We start from the raw sequence: 17,221 nt of genomic DNA, 5'->3' as shown, positions 1-17,221 counted from the left end.
TTTAAAAGATGTATTTCTTGGGTGCCTGGGTGGCTCAGTGGGTTGAGCCTCTGCCTTCGGCTCAGGTCGTGATTTCAGGGTCCTGGGATCGAGTCCCGCATCAGGCTCTCTGCTTGGCAGGGAGCCTGCTTCCTCCTCTCTCTCTCCTCCTGCCTCTCTGCCTACTTGTGATCTCTCTCTATTGAATAAATAAATAAAATCTTTATAAAAAATAAAATAAATAAAAATAAAAATAAAAGATGTATTTCTTCATTTGAGAGAGAGAGAGAGAGGTGCATGTGTTTGCAAGCAGACAGAGGGTGACAGAGAGAGAGAGACTCTCAACCAGGTTCCACGCTGCAGGTGGAGCCTGATGCGGGGCTTGATTCCATGACCCCAAGATCATGACCTGAGCCAAAATCAGGAGTTCGATGGTTAACCCACTGAGCCACCCAGGTGCCCTTGAAACAAGGTTTCAAGCTTCTAAAGAAGCCACAGAACACAGTAACCAGCAAGTTATTTTAACAACTTAATAACCATGCTATCCAACAAGGTAGTGACAAGACACATGTGCAAGGTAAATCGAATTAATTCAAGTGGAATAAAATGAAAAAGTCAGGCCCTCAGTCATACCAGCCACATCTGAAGGGCTCAGTGGCCACAGGTGGCTAGTGGCCGTCACACTGCCCAGAGCGGGCCCCGCCGACTTGCTCACAGCTATACCCCCCTCGCCCGGCACAGGGTCTGGCCCAGGAGAACGTTCAGTAAACACTGAGTGGGTGGGCGAATGAATGAACGGAGTAGATGAGAGGGAGAACACTTTGTAGGATATACGACACCTCACGGAAGATATCATAGGGAAATAGCACTATCGCATCTTCCCAAGCAGACCTCATGCAGGAGGCTGTGTGGCTCAGGGTACTCAGGAGAGTGAGCTAACCTCTCTGAACCTGACCTCTGTGAGACGGGGAAGTAACGACTGCCACGGGGTGGCAGTGAGGGTTAAAGAGGGGACCAGCAGGACTTGGCACAGGGGTGTCTCAGTCACGGGGAGTTCGCGTCTCCCTCTCTTGGTTGTTAGAGGAAACCAGGTCCCGCAAAGAGACAGAATGAACTTGGGGGAGCGCCCCTAAATCCCTTCCTGAAGGTTCCTCTCTTGATTCAAAGCCCTAGTGGAGTACGAACCCATGGGTCTCAGGTTCTGACTCACGGCTGCTCCCTGACATCAAGCAGGCCTAAGCTGAGGGCGATTCGGCCACAGTGCAAGAAACAAGCCGTCCGAGGGGGCCTGGAGGGAAGGGGAGGCTTGGATTCGAGAGACTGAACGTCAGTAAGATTCAGACTCTTCCATCTCCAGGGGCCCGGGCCCAGCCCTCTCCCCATTGCTGCCCTAACTATGAGTAACCTGAGAAAAGCATAAAAAATAATCCCTTAAAAATGCATGACTTGCTGAGTTTCCGAGCTCCAAGTGAACCTGAGTCTTGGGCACCAAAAACAGTCCTGTTTAGGGATCTCCTGGGCCAAAGGATGGACCAGGAGCAAGTTAGAGTCCAGGGCAAGGCCCAGGTCCTGTCAGTCCTGCCCGAGCCTGTCCCCACCTACCTTGAGTTTCTCCCTGTTCTCAGTGTCCCCACCTCCTGGTGTTCTCAGCAGCGGGTCTGAAAGATGACAGATCAGAGTCAGAAAATTTCTGTTGGCACATAAGAGTCCATTCCAGAGACCGCCCAGAGGACAAGGCCAGGGTGCCGGACCCATGTGTCCGTCCAGATCACTACCAGCCTCCAAGATGTGGGCGTGGCCAAGCTCAGGCTCAGCAGGGAATCCAGAGCCCGGTCTGTGTATGAGAAGGACAGAACAGAAGGGAACCCAAAATCCAAGCAGGGCCCCCTTGCCCTACCTATCAAGGTGGACACCCCAAGGCCAGCGAGGCAACCCGGGGAGGATCCTGATCACAGAGAAGCCATGCAGAAAGCTCCTGAAACCCAGTTCTCCATAAGCTAGAGTGGAGGGAGCTGAATCACATAGGGTCAGGCCTCTAGTTCTCTCGTGGGAAAATCCAACCACAAAAACAAGGTATGGTAGGCAAATGCTGCCTGCAGCCTGCATTCCAGCAGGGGCTCGTGAGAAGCCCCTGGACCCCTGACTTGACTGCAGCCAGTGGTGACAGATGCCACAAAACACAGGGGTGGTGCCACTACTCAGGAAGGGAGGGAAGGGAGAATCCAAGAGTAGAACAGCGTGTCCAGGCAGAAGATGAAGGTGATGTCCATGCACCTCTCAGGGGCTGCAGCCGCCGCCGCCGGGCCACCTTCAGGTGCTTGGTCCGGCCCAGGTCTTCCCCCAGAAGGTAGTACCAGCCGCTGACTTCCTGTCACAAGGGAAGGCATGACATGCTCAGACAGAGGAGGCAGAGACCCCAGGTCAGACTGCCATCAGTCCCCACCACCACCAAAAAAAAGCAGCACCTGGAGAGCCTCTGTCAGGAGCATCATCTCAGCAGAGACAGACACTCCAGCCGCCCTGACCCAGAGGGAGCTGCCATTCCTACACCTCCAGGAAGCTCTCCCTGATGCTCCAGGCAGAGCTGGTCTTCCTCCCTGCAGAATCCCCACAGCCTCTTGTCCCTGGTCGACTTGTCCCAACGGTCGACTTGCCTGCCTGCCTCCCCACTAGGCTGTGCAGAGGCTCTCTGATGGGACTAGCCCTGTGCCTTGTATACAGTAGGAGCCCAATGAATGTTGACAGAACAGAAGGGTGGCAGTGAAAGAAGGATGGAGAGGCCAGAAAGTAGGCATCCTGAGGCTCCTGAGCAGTCCCCATGGGGGTACTTCATTCCCAAGAGGGAATGAAGCCAGCGCTGCCGTCAAGAGAAGATATTTGGGACCTACATGCAGGGTAAAGGGTCCTCAGCCACCTCCCCAGACTCCACTCCAGGACACAAAGTAGCAGGGCCACCACATCTCTCTGCCTCCCCTGCTCAAAAGCCTCCAGTTTGGGGTTGGGGGCGGGGATTGCAGGGGTGGATAAGGAACTGGGTACCCAGAGGAAGGGTCTTAAGATTCCACAGTCCTCATGCAGCCAGAAGGAAAGCTCCACAGACAATGGTGCTGCTCCCTCCCTCCCTGACACTTGCTCGACCCAAAAATACAAGAGCCAGTAGATAACGTTAAAAGATTGAGAACCCCCTAGCCTTCCTCCTCCAGGGCAAGCCCAGGAAGGCTCAGAACTCCAAGGGATCTGCCAGCGTCCTGGTGTAGCAGACTCCAGGCCCAGAGCCCCCTGGAACGCTTTGAAGCTGCCTGACAACTGATCTCTGACAAGCACCAACCAAGAAGAGGACCCAAAGCCTGGTGGGAGGAGCGATCAACAGTGTTGTTATTCAGGCCGTGTAGCAGGTGAGTCAGAAGCTCCACCCAAGGGCTTCCAGACAAAGAGCTCTGGCCGTGCTAGCCCTGACCTTGATGGGATGATCCTTCCAGAAGCTTCCCTGGGGCTTACCTTGTCCGGAGTCAGGAGGGACTTCACCCCAAAGCTCATGCAGCCAATGAGTCCGTTCTGTCTGGGAGAACAACGGAGGCTTGAGTCAGCACCTTCTCAAAGGGTTCTATCGGGAGACCAATTATCGCATGCAACATAGGTCTGCCTGATTCCCTGTGAGCACTTTGACCCACATCATCTCATCTGATTCTTCCAACTTTGTGAGTTAGGTTGGAGTGGGCTAAGTCTCCCCATTTCACAGAGGAAAGGGCCGAGAGGCTCAGAGCTGGTCCCCTTCCCAGGGTCACAAAACAAGTGAGTAGTCAGGTCCTGTGGGAAAGCCATGCACCCTAGCTTGGAAAGCCATACTCCCTCTACCAACCACAGAAGCTCAAGGCTACCGGGCTTTGGGGACTTTTTTTTTTCTTTAATTTTAGTAGAATCAACATACTGTATTATATTAGTTTCAAGAGTACAGTATAATGATTCAACAACTCCACATCTCCCAGTGCTCATGAAGATAGGGCACGGTCTCCCCTCCCCCACCTCTCCTCTGGCAACCAGTTTGTTCTCTGTACTTAAGAGTCCAGGTTTTTTGTCCTTTTTTTTTTCATTTGCTCATTTGTATTGTCTCTTAATTCCACATAGGGTGAAATCGTACAGTATTTGTCTATCTCTGCCTGACTCATTTAACTCAGCATGAACAATTCTGGTACTGAGGAGATCTGAAGAGCCACGCCTCACCGGGAATTTCAGCACCCAACTCAGCGGACTGAAGCTCAACTGAAAAGCTGTGGGACCTCAAGTTCAAGAAGGTTTTCTCAGGTACAGGCAGGACCTTAGCAGTTCCAGGACAGGTTCAGGTCACGGTCCCAGTCAACACAAAAATTGTTGAGACTAACCTGACCTGGAAAAGTAGGTGTGAGCCAGGGTCAGGCCATGTGGGCAGGGTCACACTGTGGCCAGAGGCTAAGTTCAGTCAGTTCCTCCATGGCTAAGAGTAATTCAAAGTTCTGGAAGACCGATCACCAATGAGTCCCAACGTCCAATCAGGGACTGACTGACTGATAGAAGGCAGCTTCCAGTAATGATGGTATACACTAATGCTAATGAAATTTAAAAAATAATCTTGCTGGGTGCCTGGGTGGCTCAGTTGGTTAAGCAACTGTCTTCCGCTCATGTCATGATCCTGGAGTCCCGGGACCGAGTCCCACATCGGGCTCCCAGCTCCACGGGGTGTCTGGTTCTCCCTCTGACCTTCTTCCCTCTCATGCTCTCTCTGTCTTTCTCTCAAATAAATAAATAAAATCTTAAAAAAATAATCTTGTCACTGGGAGAGAAAATGAAATAGTTGACAAATCTGTAGTTTAATGAGAGGGACACCCACAAAAATATTAACAATGGTTGTCTCCGGTAGATGGGATTAGAAAGGTTTTTGTCTTCTTTGGGTTTTCAGTGTTTTCAAATTTTCATAGGGAACAAGCACTACTTTTGTAATCAGAAAAGAAAAACAATATAAAAGCATTTGAAAATACTTCTACTCTCCCATATCTTTCTCTAGCCTAGCACGAGAGTCACTTTTTCATTTTTCTATTCTCCTCTTTCTTAGCACATCCCCAACTCAGACTGCCCCAGAGACTGGTTTGATAGCTGTTAATCAAGAAATGACATGAGTATTTAGATGGAAGCATAATCAACCCTTCAACATTGGAGGGACCCACAGAGAGGAGGGATTGAGCAAATACTGTGGAAGACACAAGAGCAAAGCCAAAGATGGAAGGAGACGCCCAGACAGGTAGTGAACTCCCTGGAGACATGCCTCCCAGAGCCTGCTCTAGGGCAGCCTAAGTGAGGCCAGGGGCTCTAGCCAAGGGTTCAGCCTAGAACCCTCTGAAGAGCCACCCAAGTCCTATGCACCAGAGCCTGTTCCTGGGGACCAGACACAGCAAGTCCAAGGTGGGATCCGGATGTGCAAGTCTAGAGGAAGCTATCCCGGACTCCTGCAGGGCTCCTGCCGGTGCCTGCTCCAGTCTAGGACCAGTGGGCCAGGTCTCAATGAATACATACTGTTTGCATTCTCTGGAAAGGGTAGCAACTCATCACCAGACTGTCCCAGGCAGAATAAAACTAACGGCTTCTCACAGGCAGCCAGGTCAAGTAGGGGCAGGGCTGCCAAAAGGCAAGGACTGATCCTTGGAACCGGTGCCCCTGCCCCACAGAGGCACACTCTGCCCCGACCCGTGCCTCCCCACCTCCCCACTTGGCTACTCCCCCTGCTCCCTCTCCCTGGCCTCATTTCCTACGGCCTGGGCACCATGGTTCCCCCTCTTCCTTGCCCCTTCCCATCAGACAAGACCAGATTAATAATCTACCCATAGAGGACAGTGCACACACCCCCAGTAAAGGGACCCTTCTACATCCCTCTCCCCAGCCCACCCCCAGAAGCAAGCACTCCTCCCTCCTGGAAAGTGGCCAAGTAGGTACTACCAGTCACAGGGACCATCACCAGCAGCAGACACTAGTCTGAGTTGCCATTCCAGAAAAGCCTTTTCAAGGCTTCGCCAAAGTCCTCACCACGAATTTAATTTTATTTATCAACACATTCAAGGGCAGCCCGGCTGGTATCTAGGTGCTCACACCTCCTTGGTATGGCTTTCCTTTCACACTGGGTATGGCTCTAACTTTCTAAACGTCCAAGCACGATGCTTTAGTTGTAATAAAGGCTGCCTCTCCCCTCTGCTCTTCAGTAAGTGGAATTTCATTCCCTGAGGCTTAGAGAATGCTACATGGTTAATAGCTTCCCATGAGCTTTGCTTCCTGTTAAGGGGCCTCCAATGAGTTCATGCTAATTCAGGCCAAGTAAATTGTCACAATTAATGTCCATAAGCAGGAAACTCTCTCTAAGTGTTCTTCAATTAGCTACTCCTTAAGCCCGCTTTTGAAAAATCTTTGGAGGAAGAAAGACTTCTTTTACATGTAATCTGACCTGCAATGTAGTGGTCGGTCAGCTTATAAACTTGGGAACAGGTGCTTACCCTGGAGACTGCCTGGAAACTTCAAGAGCACCAAGTCTCAGGGCCCAAGCCTTGGTGACTTCTGAATGCTGAACCCTGAGCTCAGGGCTCTGTGCACTCAGTGAAGGCTTGACGAATGAATGAATCCATCATGCCTGTGGTTGGTTGGCAGGCACTGGGCAAGGAGCCGCAGCATTAAGGAAAGAAGACAAACATGCAGGGATTGAAATAGCATTTCAAGACAGCAATACAAGGCCTCTCACTGACAGGGCGAGATTGACAGACAGATGAACAGTGCAGGCAACAAATGCTGAAAGCTCTGGGAGGGCTGAGATCCTGGAAGAAGGCCTGAAGAGCTGAGCCAGGTAGAGGAAGAGGAAGGGCAGAGGGAACAGCCAGTACAAAGACTCAGAGGTAAGGCTTCATGGAACTCTCATGGGGAAGAGTATTTGGCTCAGTTACCTTTTGAGCAGAGGGCACAAGACCCCTGCAAAATGAAAACGCATTATTTTCAGGGAATGCTTTTCCATTCTCTCTGCAGGGGCCTTAAACTATTTCTGTTGCCGGGTTAGAGCATTTAATCTCCATTTATTTTTACTTTGGTGGCTTAAATTGAACACGTATTTTTCCGTTCATTTTTTTTCTTCATTCCCCGCGTCTGGTCACAAGCTTTCTAACATGATGGCACTGTGCTTGGCACTGAGATCCTGTTTGGGAAGTAGATTAAAGGTGGGAGAACAGGACAGGGTATGACACACAGCAAAGAGACTCTCCATAAATGTTCCTACTCTTTGCATAAAGGATTATGTGTTTAGAGCCTATGTGTGTTTTGTTCTTTTTTTAGCGCGGTGCGTGACCTTACAATCCTAAGACTGTTCTCTGGCCACTGGTTCTGAAAGCGCTATGACTGATACTAGAAGCTTCAGCGTGGCCTTCACCGTATCATCAAACAAAACTTTTAAATAGCTGAGTTCCAGAGTCAGTGATATCAAGGAGTTACTGTTAATTGTCAAGCATGATAATGGCACTGTGGTTGTTTTCTTAACCCATCTTTTAGAGAGATATGTAGAGAGGACATGAGATGATGTCTGGGATTGGCTTTTAAAAAATCCACTGGAGGAGGGAGAATGTGTGGGGGCAGGGAGGGAATTAGACTTGCCATATAGTTCTTTTTTTTTTTTCCTTTTTTTTTTTTTAAAGATTTTATTTATTTATTTGACAGAGAGAAATCACAAGTGGGCAGAGAGGCAGGCAGAGAGAGAGGAGGAAGCAGGCTCCCTGCTGAGCAGAAAGCCCGATGTGGGGCTCGAACCCAGGACCTGGGATCATAACCTGAGCCGAAGGCAGCGGCTTAACCCACTGAGCCACCCAGGCACCCCATCGCCATATAGTTCTGATTGATGAAGCTGGACTATGACTCTATGAGGGCTTATTATATGATATTTCCTACCTTTGTGTATGTTTGAAAATGTCTATAATTTCTTGAAAATTCACAGAACTTGAAAGCTGAAAAAATCTTAGTGTCTTTCACTGACTTTCACAGTTGAAACTGGGGCCCAGAGTGGGGAAGGGACTTACCCAAGGTCTCCCAGTGATGCTGGCATGAAGCCAGATCAGGAGATCTCAGGCCAGGCCCTCAGGCCTGGTTTCCCTCAGCACCCATTCCGTCACCACGATGAGGTGACATCACCCAGCATTTCCCCCAGAACGTCTTTGTAGACCATCTCATCCCCCTAAGATGAGTTCACAGCCGTCACTGGCAGGATCGTGGGAAGTCATGAACAGAGGCTTCCCTTTTATCTCTTATCAGTTGCAAAGTGCAGCTGCCACATATTCACCTGGATGATTTATGTAAAACCACACGACAAATGCCGTGGGAAACAGCCCAGGCCCCAAGGAACAAGGGTACCGAAACAGTGTGTCACAGAAAGAGTACAGCTTTGGAGCCATTTACCGCCTGCATGAGACGGTCAGTGGGGCTGTAACATGGTTATAATTACACAGGTTTGGCACCAAGCTGCCTGAATTTGAATCCTGTTTCCACCACCTCCCAGCTGTGCTAGCTTGGGCAAGTTACTTGATCTCTCTGTGCCTCTGTGTCCTCACCTGTCAGAGAGCGACAATACCATTACCTATTTAGACAGCGTCGTGAGGATTAAATTAGACAACGTATGGAGCAGGCTGTGCAATGCCCACACACAGTGGACATTCGGTGTCTAAAAACCTCACACAAGCTCCTTCGCCTTCTTCTTCTCTGAAGGGAGGGACGGTAAGAATTCCTGCCTCCCGGGGTTGTGATGAGGATGAAATGAGATAATGTATGTCAAGTGCCTGGCACAGAGAAGAGTTCAGTCAATGTTTGTTTCCTTCTTTGATGTTGCTTAGTTGCATGTCTGTCCTTCGTCCTTCAGAGAAGCACAATGTGGTGTGAGTGTTCCGCAGGGCAGAAGTTTCCTGCAATTGCTCGGTCTGCCTCCCCCAGCTCAGAGGCCTTCTGGCTCAGAGACGGATCAACACCACGCCTCCCCATGGCCCAGGGGCTTCTGTGGTGCTGGCAGCTTCGGAGGGGCCATCTGTCCCCCAGTGGGCCTGCCTGTGCCTGCTCTGTCCCTCTTGAGCTTTGGGTTGGGACCGTGACCATGAGTTCCACTCTGTTTGGTTTAATAAGGAATCTCACTTTCCCAAAATAGGCAACAAGTGGAGACACGGCCTCTGTCACGCTGCCCCTCTGGGTGCTGACTCACTTTCCCCCCAACCTCACTTTCTTTTCCAAAAACCGTGAACTGCCCTCTGCTGGGCTCGCCCTGGTCTCACAGCAGGGCAGACCTCTGTGGCAGATCCCGGCATGGCGCCCGCCTCCAGCACCTGCTCTCCTCCTTGCCTCCATCCTGTGGGCTCCCCCGATGCCCTCCTCTGTCTTCTTCAGGTTTTCCTGTCAAGATGGGATTCTCACCCTTGAGCCTGGTCACTCACATCCTGGGCAGTCCCCCCTACTTCACCTACCACCTTGGTGGTCGTGGCTCCCATATTCTTGTCACGGACCTCTCTCCCTCTGGGCTCTGTGTCAGCAAGGCTCCCCCCACCGCCACAGCTCCATCTGGCTGCTCTCCAGCCCCTCCTTCCCAGGGGGCCCAAAGCTGGTTCCCTTCCCCTCCATGGCATGCTGGTTTGCTTGGGGACACCACCTGATACTGGGAATGACCCCTGACTTCACCTGCTGCTCTCACAGCCAAACCACCACTAAGTACTATTAATCTCATCTCCTAAATCTGTCCTAGGTCTGTTTCTCTCCTCTCCATCCCTAAAGCATCTCTCTCACAGATCACTCCAAGATCTCCTAGCTCCTCCCCAGCCTTCCAAAGCCCTACCAAATGACAGATCTAGAACACGCATCTGCCTCTCCCCTGCTCAACACCCCTCAGTATCTCTCCACCGCCAACTTCCCAAACACCAAGCTGGCGGCATGAGGGTCCCCCGAGAACTTGTATAAACGTAGATTCCTCAGCCCTACCCATGAAGATCAGACTGAATCCATCTGACATGGCCCCTAGGAACCTGTGTTCTCTGCAAGCATTCCAGGGAATCTGATGCAAATCCAGGACTGAGAACCACCAGCCTTAGGAGGCAACACACACGCCAATCATACAGAATCATCTGATTTGGCTTATACCAACCTCTTCATCTTATCTCTAACTGGTCCGTACTTTGTACTTGACCCTCCTGCCACACTGGGTAGTTTGGAGACCCCTCCCCACTCCCGCCCTGTCCTGCACGCTATACTCTGCTGGTTCTTTCTTCTGTCCTTCTGCGTGCACCCCAGGAGGCAGTATAGTGAGAGTGAGACTCTGGGGCCTAAGTGCCTGGATTCCCAGCCCAGCTCTACTGCCTACTGGCCATGTGACCTCCCTTTCTTACCTTCCATTTCCTCTTCTGAAAACTCAGTCAAAACCCTACTCCTCTTAAGAGTTAAGAATTAAATGAGATAACGCACTGTCAACCCCTGGCTTGTGGTCAACCCCCAATAAACTGTTGTTCTTATTATCAACGTGATGTCCTCTTCCTCACCCACACCTCTAAGTCCCTATCAGTGATCCTCTCCAGAGCAGTATTGTCTCTGATTGACCCCACGTGTCCCCAGCATCTAGAACAACGTAGTCACGTGGGTACCCAGGAAATGGCAGCTGAATGAATGGAGCCTACAGCACCATCACTTCCATGAGACAAAGCATATACTCCATTAAAAGAAATATCCTTCCTTATGAAGGCTGAATAAGGCTCAATTTTAAAAAGCATACCAGGGGCGCCTGGGTGGCTCAGTGGGTTAAAGCCGCTGCCTTCGGCTCAGGTCATGATCCCGGGGTCCTGGGATCGAGCCCCGCATCGGGCTCTCTGCTCGGCAGGGAGCCTGCTTCCCTTCCTCTCTCTCTGCCTGCCTCTCTGCCTGCTTGTGATCTCTGTCTGTCAAATAAATAAATAAAATCTTTAAAAAATAATAATAATAAAAAAAATTAAAAAAAGCATACCAGCTATAACATTTAAGATACTAAAAAGCAACCCCAAAATGTCTTCCCAGTCCAAGCTGATGAACGGAGCTGATTTTCATTCACTGAGGCATTTTTTCAGTTACCACTTGGTTCTATGATGGTTCAACAAAAGTATGACCACAGGGTCCCCCAGATCCCTTTGGCTGCACCAGGAGAAAGAGCTCCTGCTGCTCACGGTAGGCAAGGCACTCAGCCCAGCTGCTCTTACCCCTCTGCCGGACAGCCGATTCTCCCCCTTGCCCCACACTCCTCGCCTGTGCTGGACTAAACCCCACACTAAGGACCACGTCTGGCCTCCCACCTCCTGGGCAGCCCCCAGACCCACCTGTTTGGCTCCTCCCACAAAAGACCTCTGCACCTGCCATGCAGCCTCCTCATGGCAGCCTGAGCCCAGTATGCATAACCCTGCCTCTTGCCTTTGCTCATGCAAAACCTTCTCTCCTTGTCTTTTTTTTTCTTTTCTAAGATTTTATTTATTTGACAGACAGAGATCACAAGTAGGCAGAGAAGCAGGCAGAGAGAGAGAGAGAGGAGGAAGCAGGCTCCCTGCTAAGCAGAGAGCCTGATGCGGGGCTCGATCCCAGGACCCCGGAATCATGACCTGAGTCGAAGGCAGAGGCTTTAACCCACTGAGCCACCCCGGCACCCCCTTCTCTCCTTGTCTTATTCTTGATCTCTGCCCCAAGTACACAATCCCATTTCTTTCGTGAAGCCTTCCTTGATCACGGTGGCTCACGAGGAACTTCCCTCTTCCTATACTTATTGTCCTTATTACTCATTCAGCCTTGTATCCATTCAAACAATATTTACAGAACATCTATGTGCTAGGTATTGTGTATAGTGATGTCTAGGGAAGAAATGGGCCTATTTTTCTAGGAGCTTCCACTCGTATGGAACTGAGCCTGTTTATATGTTACTGTAATCAGTGTCTACGCAGCACCTAGTATCCCTTCCTGCAAGTGGGCACCTTGAGAACAGAATCCACAGGCAGGCTGGCTGGTGTCCCCAGAGACCAACGCAGTGCCTTGTTGATACCAAGGGTACAGCAAATACTACTTGGTAACACGGTCCTTGGCATTGTCTGGTGCTATGGGGACTCAGGGGAGGGCTAGTCTCTCAGGTTGAGTGTGGCCACTACTACTCAGTCATCTCACAAGATTTAACTGTTGCCTGCTGGCCGCCTGTCTGCCACCTGCAGGCCAAGAGCAGGCTCTCCCCTCCAGCTCAGCGCTTCCCCTCACCTGGAGTCACCCGCCCTATTCCACACAGTGACCAGAAGGCGCTTCTGTTCATCTTCCTCTTGGACAGGACTGCAAAGCAAACCAAATGATGAGGGTGTTAGTAGGGCCGACCTCTGGGCTGGACCTCCAGAATCCATCACAGTTGCAAAGTTTAGAAATAACTTAAACAACCATAAGGACCTGGTTAAAGAAACTCCCAACAGGGTGGGAGGTGAGTATTCACACACACAGAAGAGCTTACATCACCTTGTTTAGAACAAAAGGGAGCTTACCGCACACTATTATAGAACAATCCCATTTTTGTAAACACCTGCACGCACGCACACACATACACACCCACACAAATCAAAGACCCAAAAAGAAATAACCCAAGACATGTAGGGCTCAAGGGGTTTTCTCTTTTCTTCTCTTTGCTGATCTATTTTTCTACAATAAACAAAATTAGTTAAAAAAAAAAAAAAAGTGTACTTCATTTTCAGTAACAGAATACCAAACGGCCATTCCTTCCCATTGGTCCCAGAGTTCAGGGAGGGGGGAACAAATAATAACAATACTACTACTACTTCTACTACTGACCATGCATTACACGGTCTCAGTCATAGGTCAGCTCTCCGAGGTCGGTACTCTCATCAGCCCGTTTTACAACTATGAAAGTTGTGGCCTGGGGAGGGTAGCAAGTTTTACAAAGCAGAGGGATTCCTCCACTCGGAAAATTTCTTCTACCCAAAGAAAAGCCTTGGCCTGAGGCACGGTGGGAAAATGCCTACTTGTCAGGGGCTGCCAGCCTCAGGCTGGGCACTTATTGTGAGAACCAGCCAAGAGGCACCTTATCACCATGGACCTCGCAGCCGGGCCCGGAGCCAGCGATGCAAGGACACAAGTGAACGGGAAAACACAGACATCCTTCAGAAGTCACTGTTTTTCTGCTCAGATCCACTTCTAGATTTGACAGACAGAGCTGTTTCCAGATAAACACTCCTTCCCTCTCCCCTCGAGGCCCCCAGACTCTTACAAGAAGAAGTGCTCACGGAAGACCGGCTCTCTGCAGTCTGGGACGGTCTGTGTCTTCTGGCGACGAAGTCGGTTATCTTCAGGGATCAGAGAAATCTTGAATTGGAGAAAAGCAAGCATGAGAAGAGGGCTCATGGCCTCCTAAACACTGAAGCCCAATAGCGGACTCTGCCCATCTCCCAGGGGAAAGGCTTCCCGGGTGTCCTTCAAACCGGCCTCTTCGGAGGAGGACAGGGTGCTGTCCTCGGTCAGAGGCCAGGAGACAAACAGAAGCTACTGCCGAGGCACTAGAGTCAGAGGCGGGAACAGGGAGCGGGGAAAGGTCCCCACAGCGTGACACCACCAAGGCAGCCACAGGCTTGGCCGTAGATGGGGTGTACTTCGGCCATCTCCGGTCTTCCTCTCAGCACTGGCCTCTCTCCTGAGTTCCCCGCAGCTGCTTAGTGCTTCCTTCCCCAGAGGCTCTAGGTCAGCCTCCGCTTAAGGTCGCAAATCCATGTTCTCGCCCTCGAGCTGCTCCCGCCCTGCTCCTGACCAAGTCCTCACCGACAAGTACCTCTGACTGGTACTCAGCTGACCAGCCTGGGGGCTTTGGGAGAGAAGAGAGGGATACATCCCAACTGCCACACTCTGGGAGGTGGCTGGCCTTCGGCTCTGGCTGGAAGTAGGCCCTCCGCCCTGTGGGGCCTCTGTCTTCACGACAAAGGCCCCACTCATTTGGATCTTCTAGGCCTCAGAGACACTCCCTCTCCTCCACCACCCAGACCTGGCCATCTTGCTTCTGGTTTTGCCAGGGAGAGGACTGAGAATACTGCTTTTCATGAGAGGGTTTGGGATTATCTGTGGGTTTCTGTCACACACACATTCACGGTGCTCACTCATGGGGATGACCGAGCTCACCCATAAGAGTCCAGCTCTTGGGGTGCCTGGCTGGCTCAGTGGGTTGAGGCCTCTGCCTTCAGCTCAGGTTATGATCCCAGGGTCCTAGAATCAAGCCCCACATCGGGCTCTCTGCTCAGCAGGGAGCCTGCTTCCTCCTCCCTCTGCCTGCCTCTGCCTACTTGTAATCCCTAGCTGTCAAATAAATAAAATAAAATCTTAAAAAAAAAAAAAAAAAGAGTCCAGCTCTTGCAGGAAGCCATAGGAACCAAGCTGGGCTAAGGGAAGGGCCTATCCTAGCTCAGCGTCTCATCACTGGACCTAATTAATCCCTAAGGACCAAATTAGGAGGTGGTCCCTGCCACCTCGAATGGCCCCAGGCCCACAGATGTGCTGAGACCTTGGGACACAGTCTAGTGTCATGGCTCCCCACTACCCCCCACCCCACCCAAACATACCCCTCCCAGCTCATCAAATACCTTCACGTAGGGATCACAGATGCCAGTGTCTCTGCTCATCAGGCCTTTTCCTTCTATAACTAAAGAGAATGAAAATGTTGGGGTAGGTGGCTAGGTGGGAAGGATTATCACTAGCCCCTAATGTGTGTGACAGCCATTGGTTATTAACCCCCTCCGGTCCAGTCCATTCCCACCATCTCCCACATGCAGACAGCACTCTCAATTCCTTGAATCTTACAGCTGAAAGAGAACCTCAAATTTATCAAGTTGAACCCCTCATTTAAAAGGAAAGATGAGGGGCGCCTGGGTGGCTCAGTGGGTTAAGCCGCTGCCTTCGGCTCGGGTCATGATCTCAGGATCCTGGGATCGAGCCCCGCATCGGGCTCTCTGCTCAGCAGGGAGCCTGCTTCCTCCTCTCTCTCTCTGCCTGCCTCTCAGCCTGCTTGTGATCTCTCTGTCAGATAAATAAATAAAATCTTTAAAAAAATAAAAAATAAAAAAAATAAAAGGAAAGATGAGACTATCAGGGGACCCAGAAATAGTGAGAAACCTGCCCAAAGTCACAGAGCAATCAGAGCGATGGGAATGCCAGAGCCGGGTTTGGATCCCTATCTCCTGACTCCCAGTCCAGTGCTCCTTCCTCCACACAAGACTGGAGAACTCATTCTGAGCGGTCTGCCGCGCTGGGGCTACTGGACGGTATAGCACAGCAGGCAAAAGTCCAGGTCCAGAGACGGGCCCCGGGCCCTGGGTCTGCAGACCAGCACCAGTGCCAGTCCCACTGCTTACTAGATGGGAGAGCTTGAGCAAGCAGCTTTGTCTCTCTGCAGCTGAATTCGCTGTTTTTCAGTGGAGGAGTGATCATAATGGGTTAGGGATCATGACATCCTCTCCACATGGTAGGTCTGCTGCATAAAGGCAATAATGTGTCTAAAGTGCTTAGGAGAGGGTCTGGCAAGCAAGTAATTGCTCCAGGGACATTTGCTAGAGAAAAAAATAATAATAAATAAAGGCAAGGGACAGGTGGCGGGTGAGGCACAGGCTTGATCCTGACATAAGCCCCGCCCGTTTGCCTGAGGTCTGCAGAGACCCGGCAGTCTCTTGGCTCTTTTTTTTTACTGTTCAGTGTGGGTGGAGCCCTAGGGTTTGGCTTGGACGGGGCTCCCGTAGTCTGAGGCATGAAGGCTGAGAAGCCAAAGGAGAGAGAGAACAGGCTGGAAGGGATGAAGAGCCCCAAGACTGGGGCGAAGCCAAAGCAAACTGTGCAGGACAAATGAAGTGGTGGAGGCCAAGATGCATTTTGCAAAATCTGTTTGCACAGCTGGAGTCTGGCTCTGGCCCACAAAGAAATCCCCTCTGCTGGTCCTTGGGAACATCACCCGGGCCCCCCCCGCCCCGAGGCCAGGACCGGAGGACCCCAGGCGCCTGCTGGTCTACGCTGCCTGGTGTCCTAGCTACCGTTCCTGTGTGCATCCTTCCTCTTGAGGGCGTGGTCATAGGGAGGGGGGCAGGCTCCTGGCCTGAGGAAACCCTGGGTCTCCCTGCCCCGCCCCCTCCTGACCCTGTGCAGGTGCAGCAGACATGGCTGCTGTCCCACTGCACTCCCGGGGCAACCCAGAGAGAACCCATGTAGTCAGGGCCGTGAGAAGGACACAGAGGAGGAAACAACATACTCAGGTAGGTCACGGGGGTGATTCCTGGAGGGGAAAAGGTGAAGCAAAATGAGCCTTCCTTTCCGAGTCTTAATGATGATGAAGGCAGGCATGTTTCTTGCAAAATCAGAGGGAAGGAGAGTTATTTTTCAAAAGGAATTCAAAAAGAAGGCAGGCGACTCCAGGCATAAGAGACCTTGGGAGCAGAGGCTCAGAGGCATGGCAAGCATGATGCCCTCAAGGGGGTACAGGTAACTGGCCAGAAAAGGGGGTACAGGGTGATATTAACAGCAAGAGCCACGCAGGCTAGAGAGATAGGCAGGGCCTGCTGGGATAAACAGAAGAGTCCAGGCAGCAAAGGCCATGGCAGAAGTTCAGGAACTACGTGTGTGCTGGGTGGAAGGACAAACAGATGATTAATGGACAGGTAAAGTGTGAGATCCTCTGGGTGGCACCTTCATCACCCGGATACTCACTGTGGAGCAGCAGAACCCGGTCCTGGGCGTCGATTGACAGCTTCAGCTGACCTAAGGAAACAACAGAAGCAACTTCACTTTGCCTCCTTGTTGGGTGAAAGACAGGGTAGCAGTGACAGGGCTGCTCTTTTGTTCATGTGAAGTGATTCAGAGACCCAAACACTCTCTGGGTTGGAAGAGAGCCCAGAAGCCACCTAGTGCAGCCTCTTCACAACATCAGGAGTCCTTCTTTCTGCAATACCTCTGCAATGGTTCTCTATTCTGGGCTTGCACCCCTCTGGGGATGGGGAGTTCACTACTTTACAGGGCAGCGCAGGTTAACGCCGCAGAACTCTCTCTGTTGGACAGCTGCAAAAGTTGCTGTGTCCACATCAAGACAAGCCCAGATTGGAGAGTTAAGGATCCTGGGCCTTGGTCAGAAGTCCATGGGAGTCAAGGGGTCAAGGGGGAGGACAGGGAAAGCCCACCACTGTGACAGACAGCTAGCTGT

The 17,221-nt window shown here is 51.3% G+C and overlaps 1 protein-coding gene across 4 annotated transcripts in view; it reads right to left on the bottom strand.

Annotated features, from left to right (window-relative positions):
• RGS3 (regulator of G protein signaling 3) overlaps positions 1-17,221 on the bottom strand; it is a 119,166-nt gene that overhangs the window by 87,520 nt on the left and 14,425 nt on the right. For 3 of the 4 annotated variants that reach the window (XM_047699397.1, XM_047699393.1, XM_047699395.1), the window contains exons 2-8: positions 16,732-16,782; positions 14,625-14,683; positions 13,268-13,362; positions 12,256-12,324; positions 3,478-3,538; positions 2,254-2,347; positions 1,582-1,637 (exon numbers count right to left, since the gene is read on the bottom strand). In XM_047699397.1, coding sequence (XP_047555353.1) covers positions 1,582-1,637; positions 2,254-2,347; positions 3,478-3,538; positions 12,256-12,324; positions 13,268-13,362; positions 14,625-14,683; positions 16,732-16,782 — 485 coding nt within the window. The remainder of the gene's footprint in view (positions 1-1,581; positions 1,638-2,253; positions 2,348-3,477; positions 3,539-12,255; positions 12,325-13,267; positions 13,363-14,624; positions 14,684-16,731; positions 16,783-17,221) is intronic. The other variant, XM_047699394.1, reaches the window with a different exon arrangement.

Source organism: Lutra lutra, chromosome 13, assembly GCF_902655055.1.
Source record: "Lutra lutra chromosome 13, mLutLut1.2, whole genome shotgun sequence".
Classification (NCBI taxonomy): Eukaryota; Metazoa; Chordata; class Mammalia; order Carnivora; family Mustelidae; genus Lutra; species Lutra lutra.
Note: the sequence above shows the minus strand (reverse complement) of the source record. Positions and strands in the feature narration are given on the sequence as shown.